The sequence below is a fragment of the Podarcis bocagei genome (genome assembly GCF_964188305.1).
Source record: "Podarcis bocagei genome assembly, chromosome: 3".
NCBI lineage: Eukaryota > Metazoa > Chordata > Lepidosauria > Squamata > Lacertidae > Podarcis > Podarcis bocagei.
This window is the reverse complement of record NC_138127.1, coordinates 46,379,930-46,395,928: the sequence shown is the minus strand read 5'-3', so window position 1 is coordinate 46,395,928 and position 15,999 is coordinate 46,379,930. Positions and strand designations below refer to the sequence as shown.

The 15,999-nt window shown below is 47.9% G+C and overlaps 1 protein-coding gene across 4 annotated transcripts in view; it reads left to right on the top strand.

Annotated features, from left to right (window-relative positions):
• The window catches only part of SGK1 (serum/glucocorticoid regulated kinase 1), a 74,570-nt gene extending 59,270 nt beyond the window's left edge, over nt 1-15,300 (top strand). The window contains exons 1-12 of one of the 4 annotated variants that reach the window (XM_081187727.1): nt 2,696-2,952; nt 8,884-8,959; nt 9,749-9,824; nt 10,180-10,284; nt 10,696-10,779; nt 10,895-11,026; nt 11,388-11,500; nt 11,892-12,015; nt 12,424-12,519; nt 13,026-13,181; nt 13,302-13,391; nt 13,905-15,300. In XM_081187727.1, the coding sequence (XP_081043853.1) occupies nt 2,919-2,952; nt 8,884-8,959; nt 9,749-9,824; nt 10,180-10,284; nt 10,696-10,779; nt 10,895-11,026; nt 11,388-11,500; nt 11,892-12,015; nt 12,424-12,519; nt 13,026-13,181; nt 13,302-13,391; nt 13,905-14,072 (1,254 nt within the window). In that variant the 5' untranslated portion in view covers nt 2,696-2,918 and the 3' untranslated portion in view covers nt 14,073-15,300. Of the gene's footprint in view, nt 1-2,695; nt 2,953-6,400; nt 6,532-8,380; nt 8,670-8,883; nt 8,960-9,748; nt 9,825-10,179; nt 10,285-10,695; nt 10,780-10,894; nt 11,027-11,387; nt 11,501-11,891; nt 12,016-12,423; nt 12,520-13,025; nt 13,182-13,301; nt 13,392-13,904 lie in introns of those variants that run through there. The other 3 variants (XM_081187726.1, XM_081187725.1, XM_081187724.1) reach the window with 3 other exon arrangements.
• Nucleotides 15,301-15,999: the final 699 nt, after the last annotated feature.

The window sequence follows — 15,999 nt, the reverse complement described above, 5'->3', positions numbered from 1 at the left end:
GTACATTTAGGTACCTGTCTACTTGGGGGGTTACTGAGTCTAACCACAATACTGGCAAATCACCATTACCAGTTAAGACGTCCTTGATTACTACATTGTCTCCTATAAGCACCTGTCATTGTTACCACCCATCGATCTATGCAATCCTAAGCATATTTTACTCAGAAGTAAGTCTTGCTGTATTTTACAGAGCTTATCCCCCAATAAGTGTGGTTAGAACTGGAACATTACAGAAAATCAAGCCATCAAAAATAACCTGGAAATGTGGTCTTGCATGCAAAAGCTGTTAGTCTAATCCTTCTATGGTAACCATGAACCTTGCAGAGGGGGCTACTTCTACTATCACTGTACAGCACTGATCCTGCTGGCCTATTTGGTCAGCACAGAGGTTCAATGCAACACGGTGTGAGGTAGGCACCACTGGTTTCAACCCCAGACATTTCTACGAAATAATAGTGGGGCTGGGAGAAACATTAGCGAGCCACTGCTGGTCCGTGATGGGCCAGTGGTAAAACTCAGCATGACTTGGGTTCATGCGGTTACCCCGAGGAAGGCACGCAGCTAATGCAAACTATCGCTACGCTGATCCACGCGCCGTATTGCAAGGCCAGTGAGGATGCTGAAGTCTCGGGAATAAATTGCTGTGCGCCTCCTTCCTTTGTAGCTTTATTTGGGGACGGAGGGAGGAGCACTTGCTGTGCTTCTGGGTCAGTTAGTCCCAGCAGCAGCCTGGGAAGCTTCCGGACGCAGACATGCCCTAACTGTGCTGCAGGCCGTCGTGCAAAACGAGGACCTGAACCACCCCTCATCTCAGGGACACAGCCTGCCAACTGCAGGTGCCAAGAGTTTCAAAGTGCCTTTGATCTGCCGGCCGTAGCCCTCGTTCAGATAACAGCAGGGCTTTCGCGTTCTCGAATCGTAAGGGGGCAGGGGCTTTAAAACGAGGGGCGCGTCCGTCCCTTCCAAATGGGGACACGGCGTGGTTTCCTCGCTGCAGGGAGTCCACGGTGGGAGCTCATTAAAGCGCCCTTCCCCCTCCTCCACCACGAAAAAGGGAAGTGAGCTCGAGCGCCCCCTAGTCGCCGATTCCACACTTAAACTACAGGAGCTTAGGGACGACCGCCCCGTCGGAGCCTATTAACCCTTTGCTTTCTCTCTCCTGTGAGTTTGTGGAGAAGAGACGTCAGAGGGATGCAGGCGAGGCGCAGGCGGCGGGGAAAGCCCTCTCTGCAATAGCTGTCGCTTTCCTTTTCGGAAGCGCTTAGGTGCCAGGATCTGCGGGAGGGGGGTGGGGGCGCCGGCTCCAGCCTCCACACGCCCCTCCGTTGGCCGGGCTGGGAGGAAAAGGCTGCCAGTCTCCGCGCAGCTTGCCTCCTTTCCTGCGCAAGCGACATGTGTGCAGCAGGAGCCCGGCTGTCTCCCGCCGCTGCTATATAGAGGAAAAGGGGGGAAGTGGAGCGGACGGCTGGGCGGGCGGGAAGGGAAGCGGAGAGGAACTCGGCCGGACGCCGCCTGATGCTGCCGTCGCCGTCCAGCGCAAATCTGACGCGGGGATAAAGCAGAAGAGGCAGGCGGGCAGGAGGGCGATGTCTCCCCTTTGCCTTTGGCCTGCCCCCTCCTCAAGCCTTCAAGCTTCCAGTAAGACGATACCCACCCCCCACCTACCCAACTCCTCAACCCATTTCAGCTCAAGTGGCCCGTGCATCTGGGGGATCGCCTGCCTGATTCTTCCTACAATGATCCACGACGGTTAAAAAAGCAAAACAAAAGACCAGATTGCCTCCACATCCCCCATCCCCATCCTTGAACCCTTAGCCAGCGTTCCCAGACCACATCAGAGGTGGGGAACACAAGAAAGCCAGCGTGGGGAAGTGGTTCGAGTGTCGGACTTGGGTTCAAATCCCCACTGGGCCGTGGAGGTCACTGAGTGACCTTCGGGCCAGTCACTGCCTCTCAGCCTAACCCGCCTCGCAGGGTTGTTGTAGAGCGGGCCAAGACAGAACCATGTACCACCTTTGGAGCAGAGGTGGGGTATATAAATGTGATTAAACAAGCAAGAAAATGGCCAATGACCCATCTAGTCCAATGTTTCTGTCCTCACAGTGGCCAACCAGATACCAGTGGGAAACCCTGCAAACTGGGATGTTGCTGGGCTGCAAATCTGTCTTGATGGTTTTTAACATCGCATGTGAATAGTTTGCTGTGAAGGGCTGGCAAAAGATCTTAATGATAACAAGAATGGCAAATGTTCAGGAGCCCGGCTGCCTTTACTCCTCGTCCTATTCTTCTTCTTTCTTCTTCCCATAATCTTATGGCCACTGGCTAGGGCTGGAAAGAACTGATGTCCAACCATACCTGGAGGGCACAGACAGGGATATTAAAGAAGTCACGCGGGCATTTCGGGATCGCAGACGCAGGCTCCTCCTCCCTCTGTGTTTTCTTCCCTCCTTCCTTCCCAAATTGTGTTTTGATTCAAGTCTCCTGCTGCATCAATTAAAAGAGACCGGCATTTCTAGTTGGCGCGCTGGGTGTGTGTTTGTGTGTGGGCATGTTTCTGTGTGTGTGTGCGTGTGTACACATACGGTATATATATAATAAGCAAGTGTTGACTTCAGTCAATCTCAGGGTTTATGTTGTAACAACGTGGCTCTTGTTGAACTTTAGTTCTCTGGTATGTAAATCACCTTTAATACGAGGTTCATAAACTGGGCAGCCAGATCAGCTCGTTTCCTTTATTTCATCGCCCGCCTCCCTGCAAGCTGGCGGAGAGCCGGACGGCCCAAAGAAGGAGAGGCTTTTTGGTTGGGAATTACAATACAACAAAGCCCGAGGATTTAGAACAGGGTTGCCGAAACGGCGGCTCCTGGCACTTGTGGTGGGATCTTGAGGAGGAGGCAGAGAGGAAGAGACAAACTACCATGAGAGGGAAAGAAGAAAAGTCTTCGCTGAAAGGTTGGTCGAATTAACATTATATATATATTTTTCCGCGGTGGGAAACTTTCACAACAACTTCTGACCTAGGGAAGGAAGAGAGCGCTTGAATCTCGAGTTGAAATGGACACTCTTAGATTGTCCCTCTCTATAAAATAGTCCTATCAGATGCGGCTGGAGATAAGGGCTGGAGGCTCAATTGTTTTTTGGGTGCGCTGATAAGATTAGCTCCGAGGCAATCTCATCTGAAAGAGCAGGAGGAGGGGGAGTGGATGGTCAGAGCTGTGTAAAAACCATGGTTTTGTATGCTAGAGGCTTAAGTCTTACGGGAAAACTGCCTGTAGGTCATTCCTTGGCAAATCCATAGGAATGTTGCCTTGAACTCGCTTTGCTTGTGCGGGCTTCCCTGAAAGGTGGCTTGTCAAAGAGGACGAAGGAGTGGAACAATGGCTTGGATGTCTCAGTGCAACTTAAATGTTTGGGGGAGGTGGTTTTTGCGGAGTGGGGGCAGGTATTACAGCAGGGCTTCTTTCCAAGTGCATCCTTCCAAGGATGTAGTGAATACCATAGGATGCGTTCTCCCAAGGCCATTCGTGCATCAAAGCTCGGTACTGGCTGGCAGACCGCAGAAGCTCTCCAGGGATTCTGACAATTCCTCCCCCAAACCCAACCCTACCGAGAGATGCTGCGGGGACTGAATCTGGGGCCTTCTGAAGGCTCACCAGGGCAGCTGGCTTGCTTCAACCAGCCACCTGCCACAGGACTGATGTTGTGGGAGCACAAATGATGCTGAAGAAGGCGATGTGGTGCCTTGGCTGGCTCAGTGACATTAGATGAGAAGCATCGTGGTTCATGCTGGGAATGCAGAATCTGGCTCCGGGTTCGATTCCTGGCATTTCCTGCAAATGTAAGAAGCGCCCTTCCACGTCCGGTCACTGGACTAGATCTAGCCCGCCATCCTGTTCCCAGACTGGGGGAGCAGACGCCTATGCAACCCCCCCCCCGGGGGGCAAGCAGGGCCTGAGGAGGGCAGCAGCGATTCCCAGCAACTGGTATCCGGAGGCGAGCTGCCTCCAACGGGGGAGGCAGAAGAGCTCAGCCACCGTGGCTAACAACCGCTAGTGAAATGGCCAAAACACCATCCCAGTTGGCAGATATTTCCGGTTAAGCAGATCACATGGGCAGATTGACTGGGGGTCCCAAGCGGAGACCATGAGTTTGACCATATATTTATATATATATATTTATACACACACACACACACACACACACACACACACACACACACACACACACTATAGCAGCTTCCTGTGTGGTCAAGCAGGCGAAAAGTGGCCAAGGCGGGGGGGGGGCACACAGAGGAGACTCTTCGGCATCATGTGCCACCTGATCGCTAGAGCAGCATAAGTGAATGAAGCCGCGAATGAATGGGGCTCCAAGGCTGAGTCTTGAAGCGGCTGCGGAGGAGCAGTTTCGCCGGGTTCAGGCAAGGAGGAGCCAAAGCGGGGACTTGAGCGCATGCGCGTTGTCCCGAGGCGCCGCCACCTCTTCGAGCTGCTGGCTATGCGAGGCTTGTAAAGTTTGCGAGAGAAGGTGTGGGGGCTCCCGGGAGCTGCCCTGCCGCTACTGGCGGAGGAAGAGGCAGCGGGGACATATGTGTAATGGAAAGGAGCAGAGGAAGTTGTAGATCAGGGTTGAGATCCCCGGGGGGATCTCTTTATTGTTATTGTTAATAATCAAAGCTGCGGTGTTATAAAGGAGGCTAAAGCAGGACTGGTGTGTCCCCCCCCCCCCCGCCCGGCTTTTTCCTACAGCCCCGAATTCTGGAAGGATTCGAGTCGAAAGGTTTTGTATGTGTTTTAAAAAAATAAAATCAACGGATTAGGCAAAATGCAACTTCTGCAATCTTGCGTCAGCAAAGCCAACTGGCAGCCCGTGGGAGTCGCACAGGCCCGAGGCGCTTCCGCCCAGCCCTTTTGTTGGGGTGTTAATTCTAGATCCGGCGTGGAAGAGCCCTACCCGCCTACCCCGTTTCCAACTCGTGCTTTCTGCTTAGGATTTTTGGGTTCTGCAAACCATCCGCCCCAGCTTTGAAACAGGACAGTCGGGGAAAACCATGTTGTCGCGGGCGCGCAGAGGCGCGCGCAGGAAATCGTGCGCGATCCGGAGGAGCTAAGAAGGAAGGACGGAGGCGGGGCTTATGCAGAAAGTCCAATAAAAATTAAATCCGCTGAAAACTGAGCGGCGTTCGGGGACCAAAAAATAGTGGATTCCAGGGATCCAGTTGGTATCAATCAATTTAGTGTGTTCGATCCCCGAGAGTAATCTAGTCAAACCCCCTGCAGTGCAGCAATCTCAACACGTGGTTCCTCATCCAGTTTGAAATGGTATCGAACCCTGCTTAGCTTTAGCAAATGTGCTTGCAGTTTTATTCCTGCACCAAAGTCCCCTTGGACTGGTGGGTGGGCTGGCTTCCTCCCGAGTCATCCTGCCTGGATTGCACTTGCAGGCCTGTCCGTTCGCTGAGGCTCTTGCATCGCAGATATTACATTTAAGTGATAGGAAAAGAGAAAGGAGAAGGTTGTGACTTTTTAATATATTGCAGGGGAACGATGGGAAGGCTACTACTTAAAAAATAATAATGAGCTAAATAAGCAGGCGAGCTCTTGATCAGAAGCTTGCCTCCCTCCCGGTGCCCAAAGGTGAATAATAATAATTATTAATATTATTTTGCGGGGGGGGTGTTGAATTGATTCGTGTTGCATTTATCAGTGGGGTGGAATGTAACAACAATCGGGTCGGAAGGCAGTGCCCCCCTTTCGCCGCGACGTGGGAGGTGGTCTCAGCCCCAAGCTCGCCGCTCGCTCTCCGCGCCCGGTTCCCCTCCCCGCAATATGTTATGACTGCCGTCCGTTGCGTGCCGCCGCCGGTGCTTCAGGTCACCGGTGGGCGGCGTCCCGGCCAACTCCATTCATAAACACGCCTCACGTGTTCCCCAACGCTGCTGCGGAGACAGGCATAAATAAATAAACGCGCCATCCGGGCACAGAGTGTTCTCAAACAATTGTGCAAATGAAGAAAAAGAAAAAGAAATCGTTGCAGCCTGAGTCAGCTCCCCCCCCCACCTTCCTCTTTCTCTCCCTGTTGCTTTTGCAAATGTGGAGATTTCCATCATCTCATTCCATGAGATAGCATTTCTCTTTCGTTTTTAAACATTATTATTACACACGCACACACGCCCAATATTTTTAAGGCGCTTTCCCGGCCAATCGGTTTCTGGGGTCTCGCCTGGAAGGGGCGCTTGCTTGTGAGACTGAGGAAGCAGCGGCAGGAAACAAGAGCCCCCCCCCCAAGTCACTCCCTGCCTCCCTACGGAAAGGCCATTGCTTATCGGCCTTCACCCCAGACGTCAGAGGTTCTCCTTTAGATCGAGCGGAGCGATCCTCTCTGGGGGGCTCTCTCCGGTTCCCTTTGCTTCACATACTTGGAGCTGGGGGTGGGGAGGCTGCCATAAACTCAACATCTGCAGATGTGAGACGGAGAAGGAACCGCCGGTGTTGCAGGGAACGCAAAAGACCGGGGCTTCTGGCCGGGATCTGGGTAAGAAAGCTCTGCTTGCGTCTCTCTCCCTTCCTTGCATTCGGGCTGCTTGCAGGGTGAAGAGAGAGAGACTCTCTCTCCTCCCTGCTATGAGCTCCTGCTTGACTGACAGCCGCCCCCGGACGCCTCCCTTCGGCCCAGGATTCCTTTGGAGCCGCGTGGTTGGAGCCTCCCGGCGCTTGCCAGCCAAGGCAGCCCCTGGACAGCCCTGTCCCGCCGCGACGCTCTCTGGCGATTAATAAATACCATCTGGTAAAAGCAGGAACCGTGTGACTCCAGCGGTTTCTGTTTCGCAGTCTGAACGACAGTGGAGTTGCTTTGAGGTGGTTTTATAAAGAAAAGGGCAAAGGAGGGAAGGGAGGGTGGAAACAGACAGAAGAAGTTCAGAGACTCCTCAAAAGCAGCCCTGTCTGCTCTCTGAGGCTCAGATCCGCAAGGCGTATTTTCTCAAGAGTAGGAAAAGTTTCTGCCTGCCTTGATGGAGGAATCCAGAGGCACAGGAGCTTCCGACCCAATGGGATTCCTGCTTTGCTCTCATTGCCTTAGATTAAGGAGATTTCTTCCTATGTAGGTGTGCCATAAATAGCTAATGTTGGAGGGAATGCCGCCGGATTAATGTTAAGGAGGAGGGCAGGGCTGAACGTCTAAGGATGCCCCGGCCTGCCTGGGAGTCACAGCTCTCGGGAAACCCCGATGTCTAATTCCGTGTGTGTGTGTGTGTGTGTGTGTGTGTGTGTGTGTGTGTGGATTAGCTGTGGTTGTCCACTGATTCACAGATCATTCTAAATATGTTCAAGGACGCCCTCGGTTACTGCTTTATATAATAACTGTACGGATACTTTTTATATAAAAAAGTAAGTTTCCGGGGTCTAAGTAAGGTCGCGAAGGGCATCCCTCTCGGTGTGGATTTAACCATAATAGATTAAAAATGGAAATTCCACGTCCAGGGGCTGTACCTTCCGATTATCAGGTTGGGAGGGGGGGAACGACCTGGAGATGGCTCTCCCAATCCCCCCCCCCCGCCCTCGGCGCCTCTTGTGGGAGACAGGGCTGAGTGTCGCAACGGAAATGCCTTTGTTCTTATCTCTGGAACAAATCGATCCTTGGATGAGGTCCATCTCGGACCTGGGGGTGTCTGGAAAAAACCAAGGCTATCCTATCCCGCGGCGGGTCTCTCTGTGGAAGTGTAAAGAGTGGCAAAAATGGGACTTCCTTTGCGCGTTATGCTGGCCTTGAGGAACAAGGCAGGTACATTTAAAGGACACGCACAAAAAAGGCTGCTGGCCAAGCCTAATTGGTGCTAACTTTCGAGGGGCAGCGACCTCCTGGGCACATCTCTTTAACTCACACGGGTGGACGAGTGCGGGGAGGGGCCCCCACGAGGACGCAGCAAGTGCCCTGAGCGCCTTCGCAAGGCAAAGAGCGGAGTTCTAATTCTGCCGTGCAATAAACCAGTACATAAAAATAAGGCTGGCATCTCTCCAAGGTTTGTTTGCAACCCCAGAGCTTTGTTGCATTGTCTTTCCCTCTCTAGAACTGCTGCCAATTAATCCCACTGCAATTTGCTGAGGGTGAAAAAGGATAAAAAGGGGGGGACTGGTGCGTGGTAGCTGGCGGGCTTCTTCCTCTCCAGCCGGCTTGCGAGACTCCTTTCTAACGTCAAGGGAGGGGAACATGTCATGGGGAAGGGAAGGGCCGGGCGCCAGGCCTGCATGTCTCCCGGCAGCTCCGGGCGCCTGGGGCGGGGGGAGAGCGAGACTCTTCCTCATTGTTCCCATCTGGCTCCGCCCCTCCTTCCTCTCCGCCTGGGCTGTCGCCGAGGCCGCGCCTATATAAAGCCCCGGGGCGAGCGGCGGAGCGGCAGACGCGAGCTGACTCAACAGGGTGAACTGTCTTGACACTGCGCGCTTTACCCCCGCTCCTAATTCCCTAACTCGGAAGCAGAGCGAGCAACAAGCCACAGCTAGCTGCCTGGAAGGGCGCTCGCGCATCCACTCTTATACCTCGCGCATTTGCTTGGATTATTATTCTTTCCAACACTGAGAAACCTAGAAAGTCCGCAATGACGGTCAAAGCCGAAGCTTCGGGATCCACGCTAACTTATTCCAAGATGAGAGGGATGGTGGCAATACTGATCGGTGAGTGGGAACGACGAGGAGGAGATAGCGATAGAGAAAAAGAGCATAAAACAGCGTGCGCCCTCCTGATTGTAACCGTGTTGTAGAAGCGAGGCTCTCTTGTTGCATTCAAGGGATGGAGAGGGCGTGTGTGTGCGTTAATTAAATAAAGGAAAGGAAGGAAGATGGGGAATTATTCTGTAACAACCCCCTTCTCTCTTGTGATTGTTTGCAGCTTTCATGAAACAGAGACGAATGGGGCTGAATGACTTCATTCAGAAGATAGCCACCAACTCCTACGCATGCAAACAGTAAGTATTTTTTTGTGGGCTGTGTTTTTTTCTTACTCTCTTCTGCAGAAATTGCCTGGGAAATGCGTGGAAATTCGTTCTAAAATTTAACAGAGAATGAGAAATTATATAACTCCTTTCAGTGAGAGATTGTTGAAATTATTATTTTTTTGCAGTTTTTTTTGTTAATTATTTTTTTACAGTATCATGCATGCTTACGCAGATGTAAATTTCAGAAATTTCAGTGGGACTTATACTCCTAAGTATACTTACTAGAAAGTAACTTTAGTGACACCTGTGTGGTAGAAGCGGGTGTCATTAAAGCTGCAACCCTATATGCACTTGGGAATAAATCTTCTTGGACTCACTTTTGAGTAGATACACCTTATGCCAAAAAAGAAAAAAATACCAGCGGTAGAGTAGATGCTGTAAAAAATAGTAGGAAACAGAATAAAATTTTCTAGATTTTAAAATATCACAAGTTCTGAATTAATTGCATTCAGCTAAGTTTTACTGTTTGGCTGAAGAATAGAAAACTGGAGAAAGGCACCTAGTTTAGATTTCCTGATCCCTCATTCCCTCCTCTGACCTTTAATTACAGAGGAAACTTAAGTCTCTTTGCTCAGAATGGTTTGTTCCTGTCTCCGGTTTCATCTTAGCCCTGAAACCTAGTAAGCCAGTTGTTTTTAGCAGCCTGCCAACCTGAAACTTTCCAGCTAGAATGTTACCATGCCCCCTAGTGGTGAAATGTTTTTAATGTTCTGTACCTTGTTCAGCTGTACTAATTATCCTGGCTTTGATCTCTTTCAGCCCTGAAGTTCAATCTATTTTGAAGATCTCCCAGCCTCAAGAGCCTGAACTTATGAATGCCAATCCTTCTCCTCCAGTAAGTAGCTTCTGTTATGCACAGCCTATCCTGAGACTTTAATGTGACAGTAATAGCAACAGGTTTTAAAGATAGATGTTCTGTCCGTTGGTAATCTGGCATGGGTTTTTCCATTCAGGACACATTGTAGTGATGCAACTTGGAAAGAAGTGTTTTGCAATAAAGATTTAGCATTTCCCTCTAGAGCAGATAAAACTCTTATTTTTAACTTGACATACTCTTTCAAGCATATTATTTTCCCCCATAGAAGAATGCAATGCAATTTACTGTGTTTTTAAAAAAGTAATAATCTGCACCCAAGTATTTCAGTACAAATGTTTGATTTTCCCCCCTTTTTCTTCTTTGTTCACTGCAGCCCAGTCCATCCCAGCAGATCAACCTTGGCCCTTCTTCTAACCCACATGCTAAACCATCAGATTTCCATTTCCTGAAGGTCATTGGAAAAGGCAGCTTTGGGAAGGTAAGCATACATATTCATTTGGTCAATGGGCCTGTAATATTAAGGGTATCAAAATACTTGGGAGTGCCAGGGGGATTTAATAAGAAGCAAACTGGTGACTATGAAGGGGTGTGAGGTGGAGTATTCTTGAAAAGCAAGGTTCCATTAAAATTTATGTAAGAAAATTTGCTATATGGATCATACGGCACAAAGGGGAAATGAAGGCTGTATTGTCCCATTCCCTGCCTTAAGGCAGTGGCACCCACCCATTATGTTGATATGTGGTATTTTACTGCCAGCCCATTGAGTTGTGCAGGGTTGCTCTGTAGATGGGCCTCATGATAGCAGAAAGGACATAGCTGAGTTGCGACTTGATAGTTCCCTTGCATCATGATTACACCTAAACAAAGGGGGTGCCTTGGTTTATTTCAGGTTCTTCTTGCAAGGCACAAGGCAGAAGAGCACTTCTATGCAGTAAAAGTCCTCCAGAAGAAAGCAATCCTGAAAAAGAAGGAGGTACGTAACTGAATTATACCCATTTCACGAGAAATGCCAATGAGCAAACGAATTATAATAGTCCTACTGTTCTGCTGCTCAGTCAATGATGATTTCCTACTTCCCTTCCTCTTAGGAGAAACACATAATGTCTGAACGCAACGTCCTACTGAAGAACGTGAAGCACCCTTTCCTGGTGGGACTCCACTTCTCCTTCCAGACTGCAGACAAGCTGTATTTTGTCCTAGACTACATCAATGGTGGAGAGGTAAGCAGAAAGAATGCACAGAACCATAAGGGGTGTGTGTCCACAGATACACAGGGCTTGATCCAAAGATTATTCAAACTCCTTCTTGCTGAAAACAAAGCCAGCCCTGCCATGTGTACAAATAAGACAGTGCTTTCTTCCTATTAAGTATGAAGAGGAGTTTTGGGGAGGAGTTACTAGATTCAGGGTCTCCTGCTTGCCAGCCTCTCAAAGCAGGAAGCAGCCAGCGGATTACTAGGCCATTTCCTACCATTGTTCTCTCTAGCTATATATATAGAGAGAGAGCTTAATTAAATGCATTGTTTTTAGTGGTTTTGGGATTGCTAACAGATTTCTCCCCCTCCTTCCTTGTCTCCTGCAGTTGTTCTACCATCTCCAGAGGGAACGATGCTTCCTGGAGCCAAGAGCTCGTTTTTATGCTGCTGAAATCGCCAGTGCACTGGGTTACCTGCATTCATTGAATATTGTTTACCGGTAAGCAGAGCAGATGGTTTGCACACGTGCCTGGTTTCTGTGAAAACTGTGGGAAGTAGGCTGTAATATGTAATAAGGGGAGGTCAGGAACCTTGTGGAACCAAGACACTGACTCTGGGCACTGGGATCAGTGCAGCGCAAAATTTTTAGATTTGCTTCCAGGTTATGGGTTAGAACCAGTAAATAGATGCTTCTCATGCACACAGACTAAATCCTGTTGGTAAATGACCTTTAGAAAGTGCTTGGGGGCTATCCATCAAACCCGTTTGTTTTCAAAGGGACAACCCTCCCCTTCAAAAAAAAATAAACCTGATAAAATCCCATTGCTTATAATAAACATAAGAGTTGAGAGCCATTGGCTCACCTGTGTATTTTCCTTCCTTTGCCCTAGGGACTTGAAGCCAGAGAACATTTTGCTGGATTCTCAAGGCCACATTGTCTTGACTGACTTTGGACTCTGCAAAGAGAACATAGAACACAATGGCACAACTTCCACATTTTGTGGCACTCCTGAGGTAGGTCTGGGTTCTGCTCTCTTTATCCACATGGCAGTGATGTATGTGCCCAAAGTGTGCAGAGAGAAGAGGAATTTCCCAGATGGGACAAAAGGACATGTTGTGTTGTTTAGGTGAAGTAGTCAGACAGGCTTTGATTGATGAGCCCTGCTGACAAAGCTGCAGCGGGTGGGGGAGGGAGAGAAAGGCCAGAGGTTACAAATGCAAGCCTTTAAGGGCAAAAAGAAAAAGTTATCTAGGGACTCCTGCAGAACAAAGTTCTACAGATGTAAAGATTGGTGTGGTCATCTATCCACAAGTGCAGTCCCCACTCAATCAGGTCACTAAGGTTATTTTTAAGTGGAGCATTTAAAAGAATGCAGACTGGCTACTTTATTCTAATGTTTCCTATCTTTGTGTTTTCGATAGTACCTTGCCCCCGAAGTCCTTCACAAGCAACCCTATGACCGGACTGTTGACTGGTGGTGCCTTGGGGCTGTTTTGTACGAGATGCTTTATGGACTGGTAAGCAAAAATAGTGAGCAACTGGCTAATTGCAAACACAATCCAGTCATGTTTCCATCTGCAGTAGTTACCAGCATAAGAAAGAGCTGAATCTTGGTTCCACTGAATTTATAAATGTTGCGAACTTCAGTTGGAGCCAATATTTTGCATGTGGATCTCTTACACGGTGCACATATTTGTGGCCATAGGTCAGTGATGGATCATCTGCTTTGCATGCAGAAGGTCTTGGGTTCAATCCCTGCCTGGGTATTATTCCCTACTTGAGAAACCCTGGAGAGCCATGTAGCCAATACTGACTTAGATGGACCATTGGTCTGACCCGATATAAGCAGTTGCCTTATGCTCCTTGGGTGGGTGGGACATGAGAAGGGGAAAGATGTAGTTACAGGTGTCATAGCCATTCCAGTGCCTCAAGATGGGTATCAAACTAAGTGTATTGTGATACAGGTAGTACAGTAAGTTAGATTCTTAGGACTAAAAATCTGTTTCCCCTTCTCTCTCTCCAGCCCCCTTTCTATAGCAGAAACACAGCAGAAATGTATGACAACATCTTGAACAAACCTCTGCAGCTGAAGCCAAATATTACCAACTCTGCGAGACACCTTTTGGAAGGTCTTCTGCAAAAGGACAGGACCAAGAGGCTGGGTGCAAAGGAGGACTTTGTAAGTATAATCCTGCGAGTTGTGAGGGGTGGGTGGGGGAGTTTCGGAAGTTGGCTAGACGATAACAGTCTTTTCCAATTATTCTTGCCTGAACTGATCTGATTTCCATTTCCTCAACAGATGGAGATTAAGAACCACATCTTCTTCTCCCTAATTAACTGGGATGATCTCATTAATAAGAAGATTACACCCCCTTTCAACCCAAATGTGGTAAGTGTTGTCTTCTAATTATGGGAGAGACTTTTCTATTAATACTGGGGTACCCAGGGGTTGAAGATAAAAATAATGACAGGCTAGTTTTTAGCAGGTTCTAGTGTGTTCTCAATGTGAAGCAATCGGGCAGGTGTCTTAATTTTTAAATGCCGCCTTGAGTTTATACATAAGTGGATGGAATTGCCTCATGCAGTTCAGGTATGAGGTGAGGCAATAGGGTCAGGTGAACTCTATGAGCTTGGAGGTGCATGTTGACCTGTAAGACCGCTGCAGCCAATCCAGTCTCCAGTCCAACACCCACCCACCCCATTAGATTTCTATTTTTGTTTGGAATGAGTTCAGGGGGGTGATCCAGTTTTGTTTTTTGTAATTGCCCTCCCATGAAGTGCCTAGATTGGTTTAAAAACACACACACAAGAAAACACATAGGTCCCACTCCCAGTTAAGGAAAGATCTGAACATTTCTTCCCAGTCCGACATTAACAACAGAACCTTCTTTTGTTTTCTCAGAGTGGCCCCAATGACCTGCGGCACTTTGACCCTGAGTTTACAGATGAGCCTGTCCCGAACTCCATTGGCCAGTCTTCAGACAGCATCCTCATCACTGCCAGCGTCAAGGAAGCTGCTGAAGCATTTCTGGGCTTCTCCTACGCGCCTCCCATGGATTCTTTCTTGTGAATTTCTATTCTAGTGATCTGTTTGTACTTTTTCTTTTCTTTTTTTTCCATTTAATAATGACCCTTCTGTTGGCCTTCTGTGTGAGCTGCCAGTTTGTCTGGTCACCTTCAAAAAGGAGAGGGATTTTTTTTTTTTTTTTGCACATCTTCTCACTGTGTGGCAGCTTTGCAGCCTTAATTTCAACTGCGTTTTTATTTTATTTTTCTGGAAGCTTTTGTTGTCGTCGTTCCTGCCGTTCATTTGGAAGAGCACATTCTAACTACTTTTAAATGAACTTGCAAAAACATTTCAACTTCCAGTTCTTCCCACCCACCAAAGTGGTGCTATCGCCTTTAGAAGGAAAGAAGGAAGAAGCTACTGCTGCCATAGACTGCCATAGATTGTAAGCTTAAGAACAACATCCTGTGTGCATCCCCCCTTTCCCCCCTTTTTTTGAGAGTTTGTTCTGAAAAGCCTAGCTTGAAGATCTTTCTGGATACGATGGGGATGATTTTACGAAAACGTGCCTTTCCCCCCCCTGAGATCTTGTGAGCTCCAAAGCTTTTCCTGTCACAAGAGTGTTTCCTGATTCACACGTGTGTTTCTTTTGTGTGTATGTGCGAGTTTGCTATGAGGACAATGGTGTCAGTGTGGTATGCACATTTTTCAGATGGACTTTGTTCAGAAGCATCAGTGCAACACTTGCAGGACTCTACAATGGGGGGCATTGCTTGTTCCTTCCATATTTGGAAGACAATAAATTATGTGTAGATAGATGATTTTTTTAAAGAAAAAAAATGTAAAAATTAATGATGATGGGCTTCAATGACTTAGTACCCATAATGCTTGAAGAAAGCATTGCTGCTATGGAAAAATATATATAAATATAAATATATATATATATATAAATATTTCTATTTTTAGAATGGGTTTCTAGGGACCAAAATGCCCCAGCTGCAGGCTATCAAAGCTGTTGGTTTATTTCATTATCATTTTTTTGTTCATCTGTAAAACTGGGCATTATTTATGGTTTGTATTTTTTTTCATTCCTGGTTGTACATATTTGTAAAAAGACTTGTACAGTTGGTTGCAATAGTAGATGTATATTTAAAAAGGAAAAAAAACCTTTAAAGGCTTATAATGTATACCACTATTATAATGTACTTTACATGGTTATTATACAATATGTATAATTTTTGTGACCAAACCCATTGGTTTGCAGTAAAATCTTGGACAATATTTCTATAAATGCTGTCAGTTCTTCCTTTTATAAGATCAAGACATCATTTCTTCTGAACCACCTTTTCATTAGCATTTTCCTTCACAAGACAAATGCATATGTTTTTAAACATCCAAGGGTCAAAAACTACTATAGAAAGAGTAGTCTTCAATATTGTACAGTTGGGCTATTTAATAAAATGCTTGCTAGTGAGAAGATCAGTGACTTAAGTCCTACTGGATCAGGCCAAAGGCTCATGTAGTTCAGTGTCCTGTTCTCACAGTGGCCAACTGGCTGGTGAGAAACCCCTCAAGCAGCCCAGCATGTCCACCAACCCAGCTAAGCCTTGATAATAGGCTAATGAAAACTCCTATCGCAGAAACCTGCCTTGCGCAGAATTTGTTGACACTATCACAGCCATCCAACCTCCTTTGGCCTGGCACTTTTTCTGATTGCCAGCTGTCAAATCAACTTAGTGGATAGGCATTCTCAGGCTGCCAGTAGAACATGCGTGCTGGGGGCAGCAGACTAAAGGAGTGATTTTCCAGAGAAGTATCTAGAAACTTGTGTAGATGCTGTGCAAAATCAAAACCCCACTAGTGTGTTCCCTGGTGGTTGAACCCACTTGTTCATGTTACTGCAGTAACAGTATTCTTACTACGAGTATGAATCTGGAAGTTGGAGCTGGAATCATGAACCACAGGGCCGCCTGGGTCTAAAGCAGTTTGC